Below are 20,053 nucleotides of genomic sequence, written 5' to 3'. Positions count from 1 at the left end.
CGTCCATACCTCCAAAACTATGGGATTTACCGTAGTTGGGTCAAGATTTTACTTAATTATTATGTGATCCCCTATCCAAAAATCCATGTTTCAGAATCCTAAAGTATAGCGCGAGTTTGGCTGTGTTTATATAATTTAAAGTACTCACCAACTACCTCTATTAAAATTGTTGCGGAACTACCGCAGGATTCTGAAACGTGGATATTTGGAGAGATCACATACTAGTTCCTAAGTGAAGTCTTGACCCGTCTACGGTAGGTCTCATAGTTTTGGAGTTATGAACTTTTAAAGTTCGTTTTTTCATGTTTTCGGCAGCCTCTAACTCCGAAAGGAAGCATTTGTGGACCCAGGATGATCCATACTTTTCGTCTTATTTTGGTATCAGGAACCACCTCTCAAACGTGATCGGTGTTGTTTTGAAACACCCTGTATATATCAATAGCATCGACAGGATGTTTTGTATTTACTTCAGGAAAAAGGAAAAGCTTGTGTTATAACAAAAATAACATAATTCAAATATTGAATTAAAAGGGTGATTTAAAAAAATGTGTTCAGTAATGTTAGTTAAAAGTTCAACATTCCAAATATATTGGATATTCAATTACTTCGTTTCACATAACACCAAATTGATTAAAAGCTTTCTTCTTGAGAGCAAATATTAACAAATAAGAATCTTGTAAGTCTATCCATTATTTACTTTTGACTTTATTATGATTATTTTATTTTATTAAGTAACTACTGTAGTTACACGTTGCAAATTTGGCTAAAACCCACTTCAAATGATCAAGAAAAATCTAATATGGTTGAGGAAACTGTTAAGTGTACACCCATTTAGTACGTAGAGTTTTTCGGCAATATCATTGTTATAAAACTGTTAATTTATAAAGGAAAATTTGAGGCAAAAAAAAAATACTTCCCGATTACATGACTCAGAACATGTAAAAACCCGAGATATAGATTAGATACAAGCAAAAGTCATACGAAGTACGCGGCAAGATGTTCAGGACTGACTGTATAAATTAATTAATCTGAATATTCGGAGAAACAATAGTTCATCTCTTTTTAGTATATAGAATAGAATTATGATAGAGCAGAAGATGAAAATCTATTATTTTAAATTGGTTTCAGAGGAGGATTCAGTCTCGAGAAGTTACATGAGCATAATGGGCATTCTATAAAGAGTAAACTCAAAAAGATTGACGAAATAAAATAACATCACAAAGAAAGTAAGAAACTAAAACAGAGGTCACAAAAAAACTAAAAAAGTATGAGTAAAACAGAAAATAAATAACAAGAAAAGTTACTGAAAGAAGTACAATTGATAATTCTTTTAGCATGTTCAGAAAACACTTGAAGGAAAGATGATAACCCTAATAAACGCCACTGTAAGATGAATGAATTATGACAACTACTTTTCTTCATATTTACGTTGATCTGACGTTATTTAGTGTTATCATATGGCCTTCTTTCGCTCTGATGCAAGCAAGAGTGATCTGATTTCGTTCGCTTTAATCATTTCAGGTAATGTATCACTTTCAGTTAACCCACCAAATATATCACAGAAGTAAATGTATAAATTTAATTTAAAAATTACATACCAGAGAAGCTTTAAAAACAGCTGGAACTGGTGATTCGTTTTTTATTGTCAAGATATCCTCATAACTAGTAAGAAGATTTTTCACTCCAAAATGAAAAACATGAGGATGAATAGTTACTACTGGACCTTGGCCATTACAAAATATCTTGCAAATTTCTCGGGATTCTTTTTGGCCAAATATAATAAGGCTGAAAAGAAAGAATTCGTCTTAAAGAGTAATGTGGTACAATTAGGAAGATAGAAACAAAAATTAAATAAGCAGCCAGTTATCTTTTACAAAACAGTGTTTAGGAATGATAATGTTACGTTAAGCGTTCTTCGTGTATTATGCATGACCACATAAAAACAAATATCTTATTTTTGCAAAGGCCGAAATTTTTGAGTGCTTCGAAAATACGTATTAGAGAAAAATGAAAGAAAAGAAGAAAAGGGGATTCGCTAAATGGGTTGAAAGTCAACTACAACATAAAATTATTTCTTAATCTTTTGCCCCTGTAACAGTCGAATGATTGGTGCGTACTAAATATTTCGAACATTGCCTCGAGTATTCTTCCTCAGTAGGATTAGGCTTCTTAGTCCATTATTTGAAATATTTAGTACACACAATCATTGGCTTCTTATAGGAATATACAGGTAACTCAAGTAGAAGTTACGTTCTATTAGTAACTATAATAAAAAAAAAACTAGCTCAATTGCATATGTTCGAAAGAAAATATCATGATACTTTGTTTAATTCAATTAAACTTCCTTCAATGTATGAAAAGACTAAAGGAAAACGGATTGTAATATCTATTTCTGGTTCTAACTGAGCACTGCAAACCTATGAAAATGTTATTTAATCTTATAGTATCATAGTGTAACAGAAAATTAAGACAGGAATTTAATTAATCTCAATCTGACATAACATCTGAGATAAGCAAATATCGGCATATTTACGTATAAAAATATTGAACTATCTTCTGCTTTTCGCGAGGTATATAATCAATTATCACTGTTTTTAGATTCATTAATTAAAAAAAAAAATACGTAAAATTCACTTTCAAGTGAAAGAAGAATTGAAGATTACGAACAATGCAGGTTAACTGTGTGCTTCATATTCTTCAACTGCCAATCGCAAGTTAATTTTGAATATCAACCTATTTATAATTATACGTAGAAAATTAGGAAAGTATTTGAAGGTGTAACGTTATTTCTTCTGCTACGTTACATTCCCTGATTCCAAATGAATATATTGAATATTTATACAGATCACGAGATTATCATGAATCACATAACACAATTATTCACTTTTGAATATATATATTCACTTTCAACATATATCAAGTTTGTCACATTAAAATATCATACATTCAGTCATTACAAGATGGTTCTTCGTTCTATCTATCTTTTTTAGTTACCATAAGAACGACATCAAACAAATAAACAAGTTGTCTTAGCAACGAAATTAAGAAATATCTCAATATGATACAAATATTTAAATTATTTCTTTATATTTTTCTTCTTCTTCTTAATTGCTTGTGTCTTTAAAATAGCACTTTTGCCTATAAATATAAACAATACTTTGAAAGTACATACACATTATACATTATCGTTGTATGTATGGCTCCCGAACTATGGGACTTCTTTAAATTGATCACAATTAAAGAAAGAATCCTGGACCGTTAAACATTTCATATACAATAGTTACCATACTTTTTGAATAGCCTTCATATATATAAAAATTACAATTCATAAAATAATATATTATTTTCATTTTATCTCAATATTATTCTTATATTTATTCAATAATCAATTTTATTTTAATTCTATAAAATTATCGATGAGAAAGACATTCAGAATGTGGTAAGTTTGTTGGTTATTTTTAGGTCCTAAATAAATTCTTTTAATTCAATGCCATTTATACTCGTTAACAATAAAGTTGGTGTGCGTTAAAATACAACGCAACATGTTTAATTCATTCGGTCATATTTAACATAAATTTGATAGATAATATTTGTACTGATGCATAGATGTAATAGCAAAGGATTCAGAAGAAGTACGAATTACAAATGAAATCATAACAATATTCAAAGTGAAACAAAACAAAAACTAATTAATATTACAGAAAGAATAATCACACTATATTATTTGTTGCTATCATTTAAAGGATTTCAAGCATTGTCATTTAAGTTTAAATCACTGTTTTTATATTCTTGCGAATAAATTGCTAACGTGGCTTTAACCCATTCCACGTCAACCACATTTAGGTTAAGTTGGCATTGTCAAAAGATTCGATTAGGTTGCATTGAATAGCACAATCTTGAGTACAGTCCTATATGTTATTTACTTCACCCGTTCTTTGGTTTCTATTTTGAACATTTCTGCCACCTATGTAATTACTACGAAATCTAGGAGTTCGTGGAAAATTAGATCGATTGTTTACATTATTCCTAAAAGCAGTATAATTATTATGTCTATTTCTTCTTAAATTAGGTTCGATTGTATTGCCATTACGAGAAAATCTAACATTACTTCTTGTACCGTCAAATGGGGTGAATAGAAACATGGGGGTGAATAGAAACAAAACTCCCAGATTAGTTTTGGATTTATCTGGACGATAAATTAATCAAGAAAACTGAAATTTCTTAACATAGTCTTATACGGCTAAAGTGTTCAGGGCAGAGACAAAATGTTTTACTGGGTTGGGAACACTGAGCTAGACGACAGTAGCATAAATGTGTTACTGAAATCTTACACGGTATTTTAGCGCTCCTCAAACTTTCTTGGTAAGTATGACATTTTCATATTTGTTGCATTTGAACATATGCCTATTTTGTAGTTTTTTGTTTCATTTACTGACGTTCATAGTAAAAGCTCTCCTTTTGTAAATTATTTCTAATCAAAATTAAACTTTGCTGGGTTATTGTTATGATTTTTAATTAGTGGGGTGAATAGAAACACTTCTTGAGGAGTGGAAAATTCTTGAGAAGCGGAAAAAAGGACCTGAGGATATTGTTACGAAACTGTTGGGTTTTATTAGGAGTTCGTCAACACGCTTTAAGTATATGATTAGTTTCGGGCTCCTTCGTGGCTAGGCGGTTAGCGTACGCGCCTTTGGCGTAGGAGACCCGGGTTCGATTCCCGGCGAAAGCTCATGTGGTTCTGATTCCACGTTAATCAGTAGGTCCACGTCTCATATAGCCTCGCTGCTGAACGGGACGATAACCTCAAAATCAACTCAACTCATGATAAGTTTCCCTGGTGATTTCAGTGGTTTAAATCTTATTCAAATATCATCGAAACTGTATGGTCGTTTGTACCTATATTGTGCATTGTATTGTTTTATAAGTTTGTAACTTATATAATACTGGTCTTATTGAACTTATATCTTGCAGGTATTAAATAAATAGTTCGTTTCAACAAATACGCTGTTTCTTTTAACCTTTCCAATAGTATAAAAGAAACAACAATGGAAATAAAGTCATTGTTTATATTCACCCCTACCCATGGGATGAATAGAAACATTAAGAAAAATCAAGGTGAAGAAAAGTGGAATTGATAAATTAATGTTACGTTTACTGAACTTCATTAGCATATTAGGACCTTTTGTTTGGAATAATCTGATACCGAAATCTTTAACATCACCAGACTTATATACTCATATAGCCAAAAATGTGTTTCTATTCAACCCATTTGACGGTATTATGATTACAGTCTTCTCTAACATTGATATTTCGAACAGGAGTAGTTAGCTTGATTTATGTTATTATTACCTTGTAATCTAGTCTGACTTTCATAATTTTGAACTATCAGTATTAAGTGATTAAAATTAATGCATTGCGAAGAGACCAATACTTGCTGTAGCCTAAACGGTAATAATATTCTTATTAATGCGATAATACGTGATTCCTGCTGATATGGATTGATCTGTTTCAAGTTATTATACGCAGAGATTACAAAATCTGTAAGGCTTTTGTCCACTTTAGGATCAAAACATCGGTTTCTAATTTGGGCAGCCCGGTCTGCTAACATAAAATCATTTTCGAAATATGCTAACAGCGCACTTTTAAAATCGGAAAAATTACGCAGACTACTTCTGATTGCTTTGTACCATACCGAACAAGGTGGTAACAAAATATGCGGTAAGTTTTTGAGGAAGTTAGCCTTATCTATTCCAATTAGTTCACACTTTTCCTCAAATTTCTCTAAAAATGTACTCGCTGGGATGTCCTCAGATCTGCCGCTGAATTTAGTTAATGATCTTATTTCACTGAATTTCACGCGACTATTATTAGTACTAAAATACCTTAGATGTCGAGGTTTTACGTGTGTATGATTCCTGCGATGTAGTCTTCTTTCTTCGTCCTCAATATTTGATATGGTATCTTCCCTTTCAGAATAGACTTGTGATGAGTTGTTGTCTTGTTCACAGAGTCTTGACTCATTTGTCCTATGTTCTTCATACACAACGTTGAGGGCAGGATCAGGATTACACTGGGTCGTACTGATTTTCTCTCTGATGGTATGAATCTCTTCTTGTAGTCTTCGAATTTGGTTCGTATGTTCGTTGGCTTGTGCTTCGACTACATCAACAGTACTTCTCATCATTCAAAGCTATGAATAATTTGTTCCATCCTATTGTCGGTTATTTCCAATTGGGTATTTATCTGCTGCGTTACTTGTTCCAATCTGGAATCCGTCTACTGTCCTATTTGTTGTGTCACTTGTTCCAATCTGAAATCCATCTGATGTCCTATTTGCTGTGTCATTTGTTCCAATCTGGTATCTAAGTTTTGTGTTACTTGTTCCAATCTAGAATTCAATTTGGAAGCCATCTGCTGTGTCATGGAATTCATCTGCTGTCCTAGCTGTCGTAAAAGATTAATTACATCCGTTGAAGTCTCAATTTCTGGAATATCGACATCTTCAACTCTTATATTGGTATTCATTTTAGGTCTTCGGTATATTTTTCTTTTATTACGTAGTAATAGATAATCCGTGATGCTGAGTGAGATAGTTTACTAATACTTCTGACTAATCTCAAAGTTTCCCGGGTTTCGGCACCATATAAATATGTAACGTTATTTCTTCTGCTACGTTACATTCCCTGATTCCAAATGTACATATTGAATATTTATACAGATCACGAGATTATCAGGAATCATATAACACAATTATTCACTTTTGAATATATATATTCGCTTTCAACATATATCGAGTTTGTCACATTAAAATATCATACATTCAGTCATTACAAGATGGTTCTTCGTTCTATCTATCTTTTTTAGTTATCATTACAACGACATCAAACAAATAAGTTGTCTTAGCAACGAAATTAAGAAATCTCAATATGATACAAATATTTAAATTATTTCTTTATATTTTTCTTCTTCTTCTTCTTAATTGCTTGTGCCTTTAAAATAGCACATTTGCCCGTAAATATAAACAATACTTAGAAAGTACATACAAATTATACATTATCGTTGTAAACGTCTCAATTTACTGACACTAGTGCTTTCGAAAATAAATGACTAAATATTCAATTCAACTGTTACCCATACTAAGTGTAGTTTTAATATTAAAAGTATTATTATATTGATTTGTGAAAATACTTAATCATTTTTGTAGTTCCTGCATTAGATTGTGTTTCGACCATTTTTAACAGTTCCTGTGTGAGCACGTCCTTTCCGTATTGAATTACCTTTATTTAAATCTCATAGACATCACCATTCATTAAAAAATAAGTACGTGATTTTTAATTGTTGTTGTTGTTGTTATTGTTATTATTATTATTATTATTATTAATAATAATAATAATAATAATAATAATAATAATAATAATAATAATAATAATAATAATAATAATAATAATAATAATAATAATAATAATAATAATAAATATTTCGAAAATGAAATTGATATCACTCATGGAATTCCACACTCAGCTTACCTCAAAGTAACATCATATTTTCCGACTGATTCCACTACAATTGTTATGGGTACTTGAACTGTGCGATTTGCCCTCAAAACACCTTGGGAGGCTGACGATGAGTACTTAATACAGGAAGATGTATGTACCTACAGTATACAAAAATATATTTTATGTGAAGCATAACAAATACTATGATATATCATAGTATGAAGTCAATATATAAGTCAATATGATATATACTATGATATATCATATTGAGTAGATGTGTAATTACTTTGTATTCCAATACTTTTGGCTCAAATGAAGTTACATATGCACTGAATAAAGTGAACTTTCAATTGTTACATCTAATAAAGTTGGAATTTAAGACTAAAACTATATGCTAGTCTAACGGGCAAACTGTGTTCTAGTGCTAATAAAGCTTAGGAATAACACTAAATTAAAATAACCATGTTTCTTTCTGACAAAAACATAACAATGAATTTTGATGTAACAAGTGAAACATTTTTTAATTTAGTTTCTTAAAGTAGAATAGGTTGGAAAATTAATTACTTATTAGAAGTTTGTTTAATACAGCGATTTTATGCCTGAATGAGAAAATAGCTTTCGGGAGTACTATGACCATTTATGCAAAATGATTATAAACGGAACTAAGTTTTTAAGGAAGTTTTTTTTTTTTTTTTTAATAACAGCGTGCTAAAGAGCAGCAACCAAACACTAAAAACGGAAGGTAAGTAACTTACATCTTGGGGAATAATATAATAGTAACATGGAATTCCACACTCATTGTGCAACATAATATTCAATGTATAGGGAAAATTCACAAAGCAGTATCGCATGTGAATTTCTGGAGGACTTGATGTCACATCTGCTATTCTTGATCTCATAAGTATAGGTAGACAGAGAGTATCCAACACATCATCAATTTCCAATATCAAGTTCGTATCATAATCCTTCACACTGTTAGATGTTACTGTAATCTATAAAGAAAATAATCTTGTAAATTTTATATCCTAGTGTATTAAAGTTCTTTTCCACTACTTGTAACAAAAAAATATGAACAAATTAAATACAATTTAAAAAATAATATAAAACAAAATAAAGAATTATTTGAGTATTCAAGATGTTTGCTTATGTACAGGGTCTAACAAAAAGGTACGGCAAAATTTCAGGGGTGGATTCCTTATGGGTAGACAAGTAAAAAAGTTAATATGGCCATATGTTGGAATATGCATCGTTACAGAGTTACGACCATTGAGTCACCTGACGGTGTGAAATAGTCACATTCTGGGCCCCTCAATGTGACTCAATGTAAACCTCAATAGCTCAGCTCTAATTAAGCTAGAAAGATAAATTCTGTATCAATATCTTCCTGAAGGATGAAGCTTTCCACTGATATGCATTTTCATGGGTAGACGCACAGTCAAGAGCAAGTTATCCAATGCATCCAGAGTGTGGGTTTGCGGAAAGTCTCGATAGGTGTTTCCCGTAATCCTCTGCGGGAGTATGTATGGTCCTATTAAGTGTCACCGACAATACCGGTACCACACACTGAGTGCAAACTGTTGTTGATGTCTCCAGGGACTGATCGCATGAGGATTATCGTCCGCTCAAACATGTACATTATGGTAATTGAAGATGCCTTCTCGTGTGAACTGAGCCTCATCTGTAAACACTATTGCAAATGGGAAAATGAGATTAACAGCACACTGCTGGAGGTATCATTGGCAAAAAAAAGTACTCGTGGCAGATAGTAAGTTGCTGACAAAGACTACACTCGCTGCAGGTGATATGGATACAGGCTTCCTCGACGACATACACGCCATATCTACATGTAGTTTACACGTAGTTCATCCTTCGGGAAGTCATTGATACCAAACTTGTCTTCCTAGCCTAATTAGGAGGTGAGTTACTGAGGTTAAAATTGAGTCACATTGAGGAGTGTCCAAAATGTGACTATTTCACACCGTCAGATGGCTCAATGGCCATAACTCTGTAACGATGCATTTTCCAACATATGGTGATATTAAATTTTTACTTGTCTACCCATAAGGAATCCATCCCTGAAATTTTGCCGGACCTTTTTGTTACATCCTGTGTAGGGTAAAACACCCTATGCATATTGTACTACTGTATTCGAGCTGGAATCATCTATATAAAGTCAACTTGTTTCAGGTTACCACGTGTCCTCTTCTGGGAGTTACAAATACGTTTTTATATCAGAAGATACAGAACATGAGAAAGCGTAAAAGCTCTAATATTGTCAATTTCAGTGCTAGATTTCTCTACTGTCCTAGTTCAACTTAAATACTCACAATGATAAGTATTTTTAACGAAAATTTCACTAAGCTTATATCGAATCTCATTATGATGCACAGAACATCAATCAATTCACTAAACACAAGATAGATAGAAATATAGAAATATAGATATAGATATAGATATATATCAATTGACTATTAGATTTTAATAAATGTAACTTAAAAGCAGTTACAATGAGAATTAGTATAATTACACAATTATCTTAAACACTTACTAGGCCTTTTCCTGTAACATTATAGATCCTGTTTCATGCTTTTCTTTTTAACAATTCTCTGTGTTAATTATTCTTTGTTTGAAGACAAAAGATAAAAGAATGCATTTATTTTCTGAAAAATCTTACCGAGACATTAACTGTTCCATGAGCTTCCACGGTTTCTTCAGAAGGTTCGACATAAAATTCTTTCGGGTTATCAGGGATAACACACTGATCTTTATAAACACCAAATTCTTCAAACGATATACTTTCCTCTGTTCCATCTCCATCCACGTAGAGAATAAAATGAACCGGAACCAATGAAGGATTGTGCACTGCAACTGTTTTCGTTACGGGAAATCCTGAAATAATAACAGGAATATATATGTTATGTCTAATGTTTCCTATAAGATATCTTGTATATTTTAACTATTTTATGTTTTCCTTAAAATTCATTTAGGATGTGAAATTTACGTTGAGTGGGAATTATAAATTTAGTCGCATCCACTTTTCTTATTGTAACTAAATTTATAATTCCCACTCAACATAAATTTAACATCCTAAACGAACTTTAGGTAAAATATAAAATACTTAAAACACACAAGATCTTACAGGAAACACTAGGTATAACCTACAGCTACTATAATTAATAGTGAAAAACTGCAAGACTCACTAAAAATGAAATGTAGATATTAGGTAAATCATGTTTCAGGTAACGAAATATCATTTTTGCTTAAAAACAGTTCAAACAATTGAGAGGTAGTGGACATTAAGTTAATAATTATTATTATAACAAGACACCAGTCATTTTAAACCATGGTCAATATTAAATTATACTGAAAGTTTACCAGAAATTCATTGTTTTAACCAATTTTTACACTTACAAATACCAAAAATGTCATAAGTCCATGACATACAGTATATTTGACCTCCACCTTTTGGAGGTGAGAAATGGAAAAACAAATAATTTATCTTTGAACTTCTACTCTAGAACACTAGTCTTAGAAAAAAAATATTTTAAATTTCCGAGATAGTCAAGCTACTATTAAATTAAAACCTGACTTAGTTTGAAATTGATTTACCCAAAGTAATCAGACACAAGATGGATTCCTGGGAAGCATCTTTACTAATTTTCTCAAAGAAAGAAATAAAACGTTACATTTCTTTTATTAAGGTTTCCAAAAAGGCCCTTTGTGTGCAGTAAATTAGGTACGACGAAAGCCATTCAAGTGATACACTTCTAATATCATGCCATTATGATTTTCATAATAAATGAACAATACCAAACACCCTCGTATGGAGAAGAATAGAATAAATAAATAGATTATTATTCGTAATTATGTATTGTGTCTAAAAATTTTATTATGAAATCAAATAGAGCAATTTCCATTGACTTCTTGGTTTTGAAACGATATTGAAATGTGAAAATCAGATTACGTGGGGAGAAAAATCTGTTTAAATTTGCTATAATTTCACATTCATAAAGTTTATTTAAACTGAGAAAATGGAGAGTGCTATTTAACTTTCTTATATGAGAGGCCCGGAGGAAGACAATGGTAAGTCACATTTTCTAACTTTTGAGTAAACTGGATAAAAGAACTTCAACATTCCTATGCAATGCAATGCAATGATACATACCAAACAAGCTTTCCCTACCATCTGCAGGTACTACCATGAGCAAAATAAATGACGCGTCTCTTTATTTTGAAGTTTTTTTGAAAATATCTTAGTTTTCTTTATATGTTCGAAATTTCGGAAGGTTTCCCCAGCAGGACAGGTTAATAACAAACCCGTTTTTAATATTTGTGTTAGATATTAGCTTAAAATAAAGAAATTAGCAGCAAAAAACATTAAATCGACAGAAATCTCGAGAATTACCAACTCTGCTAAAGTGGGAAATTTTCAAGAACGCGAGGGAATTCTGCAGTTCAACACGAAGCAGCGACATCTATGTCATTGAGAGAAGCGTGGATTAGATCTACAAACGAAAATTTTAACGAAATATTTCTAGTATGTCTTATTATATGCATTATCAGCGAACTCCAAATATATGAATCTATGCTAAGTATTAACGTATAGATAGTGCAAATAGTGGAAATTACCTATGGAAAAAGACGAATTGTTAGCCCAATCGTAATGAAAAATCGTCTTTACTGTAGAACAGGTTCAGCTTACGTAAGAGAGCAAATAGCTCAGTTAGGTAAAGCAACGAGTTTGTATACCGAAGGTAGACGATTCGAATCCCGTGGAAGTACTGTAATCATTTTTATCACTAAGGTTATTTTATTTATTTTTTATTTGGGAAAGAATCAAATTGTAACATATGTGTAAAACTCATGACGATACCAAAAAAAAAAAAAAAAAAAAAAAAGAGAAAATATCGTCGCATTTGCATTAGTGTCTCTAATTTTTGTTTGCAAACAGATTCGTAATTATTTCCCCTGTGCTCACTGATGCATAACGAATGTTTTCCAGTAAATGTTAATTCTAATTTGGAGAATTTTATAGTTTCACAATGTTTCTCACTACATAGTCTTCTATCTACGTGTTTGGATATTTTGATAACAGATTTCCCTATTAAATGTTTAATTTTCTCTATAAATATTTGTCTTAAATTGAAATTGTTTTGAATTTACTACATAAGCAAAGTTGCCCGAAGGAGGGGAGCTCAAGTAATAGATATTCTACGTAAAAGCAACCTATTGTAGAATGATGATGCTTCTTACCTTCAGCACATAATCTTAACGTTAGAGAGTCAGAGAGAGAAAAATCCTGGTTTTTCCTCCTCTATGACCACCCATCTTAAACCTCTACATATCATTGTTCGTCTCACATAATTTCGGCTCTCCAAAGACATTCATATTTATTATTATTATTATTATTATTATTATTATTATTATTATTATTATTATTATTATTATTATTATTATTATTATTATTAATGAATATGCCACCCTTACATAATGTTGTAACTTTACACATCTTAGTTTAAAGTGCTTTCTTTAGTAATAATTTGAGCAACCACGTCACAAAATTTAAAATATATGAGGGGGCACGACGTTTTATTTCCCCTCCTCTCTTTTCAGCACCCTCCAACAGAAGGTATATAATTTCTGAGAAGCAGGGCAGACAAAATGAATAAGAAATATATTTAGAGCATCCTTTCCTCCTTCGTGAATGTAATATCACGTAGCATTTTTTATTCTACTGAAGACGACCCTAGGCCGTTATGGTTAGGTAACAAAAGAAATACCTAATATATTTATAGCGCCCCTTATCTGTAATATTACCTCTTCTTTATTTGTTCGAGGCTTCCTTACACAACCAAGGGTGACAAAAAGAATAGGAAAAGTGTCTAAAGATTACAAAAGAATTTATATTTTGTCCGAAACAAGGCTGTATATACACAACATTGCTTTCGTTAACAAGTGTTTCACCCTTGAGTCGCTTATAAAATTATGCAGAATAACTTTTGCCGATCATTGTTCTAGAGGGATTTGTCCAGGATGGTTTGGTGTCGAACTAATAACGATAAGTATATTTATTTACATCACTGTTAAAGAAATAGCAAACTTTCTGAAAGGAACTTACTTAGGAAACAGATCTTCCTTCTACTTAGCCAGAGCCCACTCTGAAAAATTGCATCTGGCGTTCTGAGTGAAAGTTCTATGGGATTATTAGAAAAATATATTCCCGTCTTCACGCTGATGGTAGAATTTCTTAAACAGTTATTGAATTACGTTCGAAGGGTAGGCGTAAATAGCGCCCCCGCAACAATGTGGCGTGGGGACCGCACAAGCTGCAAGGCCAAAAATATACAGAAAGTATGCAGGGGCGGAGCAGGCCAAATTTTCACACGGGCAAAGTGACTTTTTGGCGCCCTTCCCCTAGTAGTAGCCTATATTTTACATTTTATCATAGTGTTTTTAATAGTTTAAACCAGGAGCGTCATTTCAGATTTTGCTTTGGGGGGGGGGGCAAGACCTCTTGATATAAGTAAAATTTCGCGTTTTTCACTGATTTACTGCTATTCTAATGATAAAATCTATATACATCTCAAACTCACGGGGGCAAATGCCCCTCCCTGCCCTCCCTAAGTGACGCCCCTGTTTTAAACCCATTTTCAAAAAGAAATCCAGTACCTAGGAAAAGTTCACAAAGAATATGGCCCGCTATAAACAATACCAACTCCACCCCCCCTGGTCTAGTGGCTAGCACGCCTGCCTTCTGTGGTACCGGGTCCAATTCCCGGTGGATTACTGTTGAACGATAAAAGTGGTTCGGATTCCACTATAATTAGTATCCACATCTCCCTTGCCCATTAAGGCATAACCGTGGAACGCTAAACTCAAGCAAACAAACAAACAATACTTAATTCCCGGCACTCTTTATTCTACATGCCATCTCTCAATTTTTCGATACAGCCCCCTTAGTACTATGAAACTCTCTTCTTCCATAGTGAAATGGAAAAAGATCATATAATTGCCACTACTTTACAAGAATATAAACCAAAAACGTCAGTAGAAAGCACATTATAAAATTTACTTTTTGAGGCTCGTTTTGGTGCCCCTCTTTCTCTGGCGCCCCGGGCAGTCGCCCGGCCCTTAGTCCGCCCTTGAAAGTACGGACGCATAACTAAGGACTGCTTAGGAGAGGTTAACCTTCATGTTATGCCACTGGTTTGACGTGTTTGAAATGTTCAGTAAGTGATCAGTTGGTGAAATAATTTCGACAGTTACTGATGTTTAAAGTTTAGCTAAGACAAAGCTACCTAATCAAATACATTTGATATCGCGATGTCACAATTTGATTTTTCCTCACATAAAAAAGATAAAAACAATAGTAATAAAAACCCTTACTCGTACTGGGCTTCTAACTAACTAACAACCTAATTCTTACAGACTAGTTGCTCTGACCAACTGAGTTTCGATTTCTTACGCGAAAGAAGACTGTTATATTAAGAGGCATGCTTTTCATTATCAAAACTGTTCGAAGTAATACGAACATGGCTTAAGAACAGGGACGGAACTGAATTACCACTCGATTGACCTTGAGGGCAAATCACCAAAGCGTAGCTATAAACGTAAGTTCAGCATGCATTTCTCTGGAGTTGTGTTCAGTATTCCTATCTGCCAGTCATGCTTGTTCGTAGGAGTAATATGTTACAAACCTAACCTTTCGATAGAGCACAATGACAGAGAATCAAAATTAATGAATTCTTGCCCTTGTGAACTTGGGATACCACCATGTGCAATAAAACTGTCGCGTCTTCTGAAGTGATATTTTATCGAAAATAACTCGTTTTCCTTTATATATCCGAAGTTTTTGAGGGTTTCAAAATGAGGAAACGTTACTGACAAACAAGGACGCATTTAGGGGTGGGTCCAGGTGGTCCGGACTCCCCTCTGAAATCCCATCTTCTCTGTAAATTTAGCCTAAATTTAAGGATTATCTTTTAAATTTTATTATAATTTATCCTAATATTGAAGTCGGACTTCTCCCGAAATAAATTACTGCATACGTGCCTGCTGACAATTTTCAATATATTCCTTAAATAAGTAAAATAACTAAATTAGGAGCAAAAAGCTTCAACACGGGCTAACTTTTGTCCACTGCCAATATTGTTAGAAGGGATATTAATAGCAAAAACTGCTAGGCAATGCTGAACCTTGGAACTTCACTCCGAACAGCCAGCTTATTATTGACAACTACATATGAAACATTTTATCAAAACTTATCTAGCTTTTACCTGGCATGAAATTATTATATACACCAAAATTCACTCTCCTAAAATGTGTATCTAAACATTGCTCTACGTATTTACGAAGCAATGAAAATTATTTATCGAAATATGTGAGCAGGGAATTCTAACAGCCAGCCATTTTATTTAAATCGTAGTAAACCCTGTAACCGGGCGTTAACGTGAAGACAAAGCTTGGTCCATTGGTAAAGTATTGGAAGAATATAAACTCAATGTTCGTAGGTTCGAATCTATCCACTCACCATAACATTTTGTTCTTATGTGTAACGATGAAATAAGAAAGAAAAATGTATAACCGTTAAGACAAAACTTCAACCAAGTCTGAAGAGAACAATACTAAAATAGTAATACAATGACGTCAACCAAAAATTATTTCATGTAGCGTTTGGACGAAATTACAGCTGTTAACAATTGCAGAAATAAAAACAGGCTGTAATGCAGTCTAGACTTCTGAATGCATTTACTTCCTGAAAACTTCCGTCTCGTCATTGGTATGCCGTTAATCATTGTAAAACCTTTCAATTGGAAGTGAAATGACACAAACTAAAACAGTTTTAAATCAATAAATGTCTATGTGTAAAAGTAGGTGTCTTTTATCTGTAGTTCTGAGTTCCTTTTACTTTGAAGTGACAAATGAGAGAAGAAAGTATGGTGTTCGAAAAAAAAAAATCAAATTTGAGATTTCAACGAGTTTACACGTATTATAGCCCCTAACACCGAAAAAGTGATTTTTCGATACATGTCCATCAGTTCGTCCGTCCGTTCGCTACACTTTTCTGTGCACTCGCCTAGAAGCCATACCTGAAGCCATACCTCGCCTAGAAGCCATACTTGAACATACCGTAAATTAGTTGAAAAATTTACGGTATGTTCAACTTATCTGCACCAAATTTTAGTTTAAGATTTTCATAGTATTTCCTATAGTTTTTTTTATTTCCCTCCTACTCCCAAAACAAGGGTAGTTTCCTGTACGATGAAAATAAAAAAAAAGATATTTTCTCATAACTGGCTCTAACGATCTTGTTTTCTTTTTTTTTATAAATCAATATTTAATTATCAACCCTATTTTGTGGTATAAGGCATTTATCTGAGAAAAATCTACAAGGGGTAGTTTATACTAAGGGGGTGAGTTTTTTCTCAGTGATTTTCTCAAAATGGACTCAAATGTTTTCGTTCATATTTCAAAAATAAATATTTCGTTAATAACCGAACAATATGGCAAAACTCGTTTGTCCTGAAAAAATATGCGAGGGGTAGTTTACTCTTGGGGGTGTTTTTCCTCCACGGTTTTCTCAAAAATGAGTCAAGCAATTTTGTTCGTACTCAGAAATAAATATTTCATTAAAAATCTAGTAATATGGAATAACTCGCTTACCCTGAAAGAATCCTCAAGAGATAGTTTATTCGGGGAGTTATTTTTCCCTCACGATTTTCTCAAAAATTACTCGGACAATTTTATTGATAATTCATAAATAAGTATTTCATTAATAACCCTATATTTTAGTATAAGTCATTTCTATGAAAAACAATTACAACGGATAGTTTATTTTTGGGGTCAAGGTTTTTTCCCCGACAATTTTCTCGAACGACAGACGATTTTGTTCAAATTTCGCAAATAAATATTTCATTAATAACCAAAAGTATATCTTAACTCATTGTTCGAAACAATTCACAAGAGGTAGGTTACTCCTGACGTGTTCTTTTTGAACGACTTTCCCAAAGTGACTCATTTGATTTTTTTTTCATATTTCATAAACAATGATTGCATTAATTGGTCTATTATATGTCTAATGAAAATGTGCTCAAAGTGTGAGTTAGTTTTGTAGTATGGATTTTCTTCAATCGAAGTTTTTTATTCGATAATCTGACATTCGATGTATTTGAATAATACGATAAATTTATTCGTATTATCCAAATACACACTTCAGTAACAACTGCGGCCTAACACAGTTAAGAAATTGAATTGAAAAAGTTTAGTGCGGTGGCCCTGTAATTGAATATTTTTTTAGAAACTCCCTAGCTTTTTGTGGTAAACTCAAGCTTTTCTTTTTCGAGCGACAAAAGAGAGAAGAAAATATAGTGATTGTGAAAATAATATCAAATTCAGATTTCAACGGATTTACATGTTTCATGGCGTCTACATACCGAAAATGTGACTTTTCGACACCCGTCCTTCCGGTCCGTCCGTTCGGCACACTTTTATATGCACTCGCCTAGAGGCCATACCGTTCAACTTATCTACACCAAATTTTAAACTTAGGGTTTACTTAGTATTCTTACAGGAGCTTTTCCATTTTTTCCTACCACCTAAAATAAGTGTGGTTTACAAACAGCCGAAAATCGAAAAACGCTATTTTCTCAAAAATGGTTTTAACAATTTTGTTTATTTTTCATTAATCAATATTTAATTAACAACCCTATATTGCAGTATCAGATATTTCTCTTAGAAAAATTTACGAGGGGTAGTTTATTCTTGGAGGTGACTTTTTCTCGACGATTTTCTCAGAAAAGACCCTGGCGAATTTTGTACACACTTCATAAATAAATATTTGACCTTACAACATGGTATAAGTCAATTGACCTGAAAAATATATGAGTAGTACAGTAAACCCTCGTTAGCACGAATTCCAAGGGACTGAAAACTCAGAAGTTCGTGTTAAAAGAATTCGTGTTAACCGGGGACCCAAATTTTATTATTCGAATACATTTTCTCCATACATACGCACTACAGTATACAGACTATACATACCACTACAGTATATTATGTATGTCTTAGAAAACACTAGAGATGGTATCGAGACGAGACTGAGTAGTCTCGGTCTCGTCTCGGTTTCAAATTCGAGACGAGACCAAGACTATTTTCTGTCTTGATACCATCCACAGAATTGTATCGAGACGACACTGAGAGTTTCGGTCTCGTCTCGATTTCGAAAAGCACTCCTCGGTCTCAAATTTGAGTTAAGATCGAGATCGAGACTAGTTTCGGTCTCGGTACCACCCTCTGAAAAGTGAAAACACTACAGTAAGTTTATTATCCTATCTTCGAAGATTAAAAAAAAAAAGTTTCCACGCAGAAAATCCAGGAAAAGTTATAAAATTGAGAACTCCGCTAGCAGGGTGAGTACCGCTAGTAACGGAAATGTATTTATGATTGCTGTCACCAGTTTGGAGTTACAGGGGAGAGAAGATGTTTTGTCTCGAGCTGTCGCCAGCTCGTCTGCCAAGCACCTGCATGTTCAGAGCTTGACGGAGGACAGAATCAACACCTCATAAGAGGAAAGATACCTGTTTCTGGTTTTTCGCTTATTTACAAGGCAATTTTCGTCTGTATAAATACTGTATGACAAAAACTGATCTGGAGTGAAATCTGAAATAAGAAAAACGATCTGAACATGCAGGTGCTTGGCAGACGAGCTGTCAGTAAGTTACGATGGTCTTGTCGAGCAGAGCAAAAAAAAAAAAAAAGATTGAAAGTTCGTGTTAAATCAAAACCTTTACTGACTCAAGGGACTAAAAATTAGTTCGTAATTCGTGCTAACCGAAATTCGTGTTAACCGATAAAACTTCCTATAAGATAACGTACAGCGATGCCGGGACCGAAATTTTGTTCGTCCTAACCGAGTGTTCGGCTTAAGCGAGTTCGTGTTAACGAGGTTATACTGTAGTTTATTCTTGGACTTGAATTTATTACCAGTGAGTTTCTCAAACACGACCAGTTGGCAACCCTGTATCTCGACAACGAAGCTGAATTCGAAAACTGCAAGAGGACCATTTGTCTCCTTTTGATGTCACGAATCACCTCCCGAAGTTTGTGGACATCTTTCAGGTTCACCCTTAATGAAGCTTCTTTTCGAAAAGTTAACTATTAACTTTAGGCATTGTTTATCTTTTTTTAAATCACAAATGTCGTTATTAATTTTAAGGCAGAGAACTACTTCTGAGAGAATAGATCTTGAAAAATAATTTTAAAACTTAGACTTTTGTTTTCGAGATATTCCAGACAAGACGAGACCTTTTGCAAGCTATCTCGTGTCCAAAACATTTGCCTCGTATTATCTTGGATGTCACAAAGCGCGTCTTGTCTCTTTCTCGAGACATGTCTTATCTCGTGCGCATTCGTTAACACTTGGGAAGGATTATCTTTCTACTCAAAGCATTGTTTTTATAATGGTTGCATATTTATGATAATTGCTGTCCACATAAATTACAGTCCTTTCCGTTGAATTAATTTTTATTATTATTATTATTGAAATTGCAATATCTAGTTTA

At 33.1% G+C, this 20,053-nt stretch overlaps 1 protein-coding gene across 1 annotated transcript in view; it reads right to left on the bottom strand.

Moving 5' to 3' along the window:
• Positions 1–20,053, bottom strand: part of LOC145685560 (hydrocephalus-inducing protein homolog) — a 130,170-nt gene that overhangs the window by 41,008 nt on the left and 69,109 nt on the right. The window contains exons 12-15 of the mRNA XM_081757973.1: positions 10,171–10,385; positions 8,252–8,488; positions 7,527–7,654; positions 1,599–1,785 (exon numbers count right to left, since the gene is read on the bottom strand). Coding sequence (XP_081614099.1) covers positions 1,599–1,785; positions 7,527–7,654; positions 8,252–8,488; positions 10,171–10,385 — 767 coding nt within the window. The remainder of the gene's footprint in view (positions 1–1,598; positions 1,786–7,526; positions 7,655–8,251; positions 8,489–10,170; positions 10,386–20,053) is intronic.

The sequence above is a fragment of the Thermobia domestica genome, chromosome 1, assembly GCF_964235325.1.
Source record: "Thermobia domestica chromosome 1, izTheDome1.hap1.1, whole genome shotgun sequence".
In the NCBI taxonomy this organism is placed as follows: Eukaryota; Metazoa; Arthropoda; class Insecta; order Zygentoma; family Lepismatidae; genus Thermobia; species Thermobia domestica.
The sequence above is the reverse complement of the archived record's forward strand: the minus strand, read 5'-3'. Positions and strand labels throughout refer to the sequence as shown.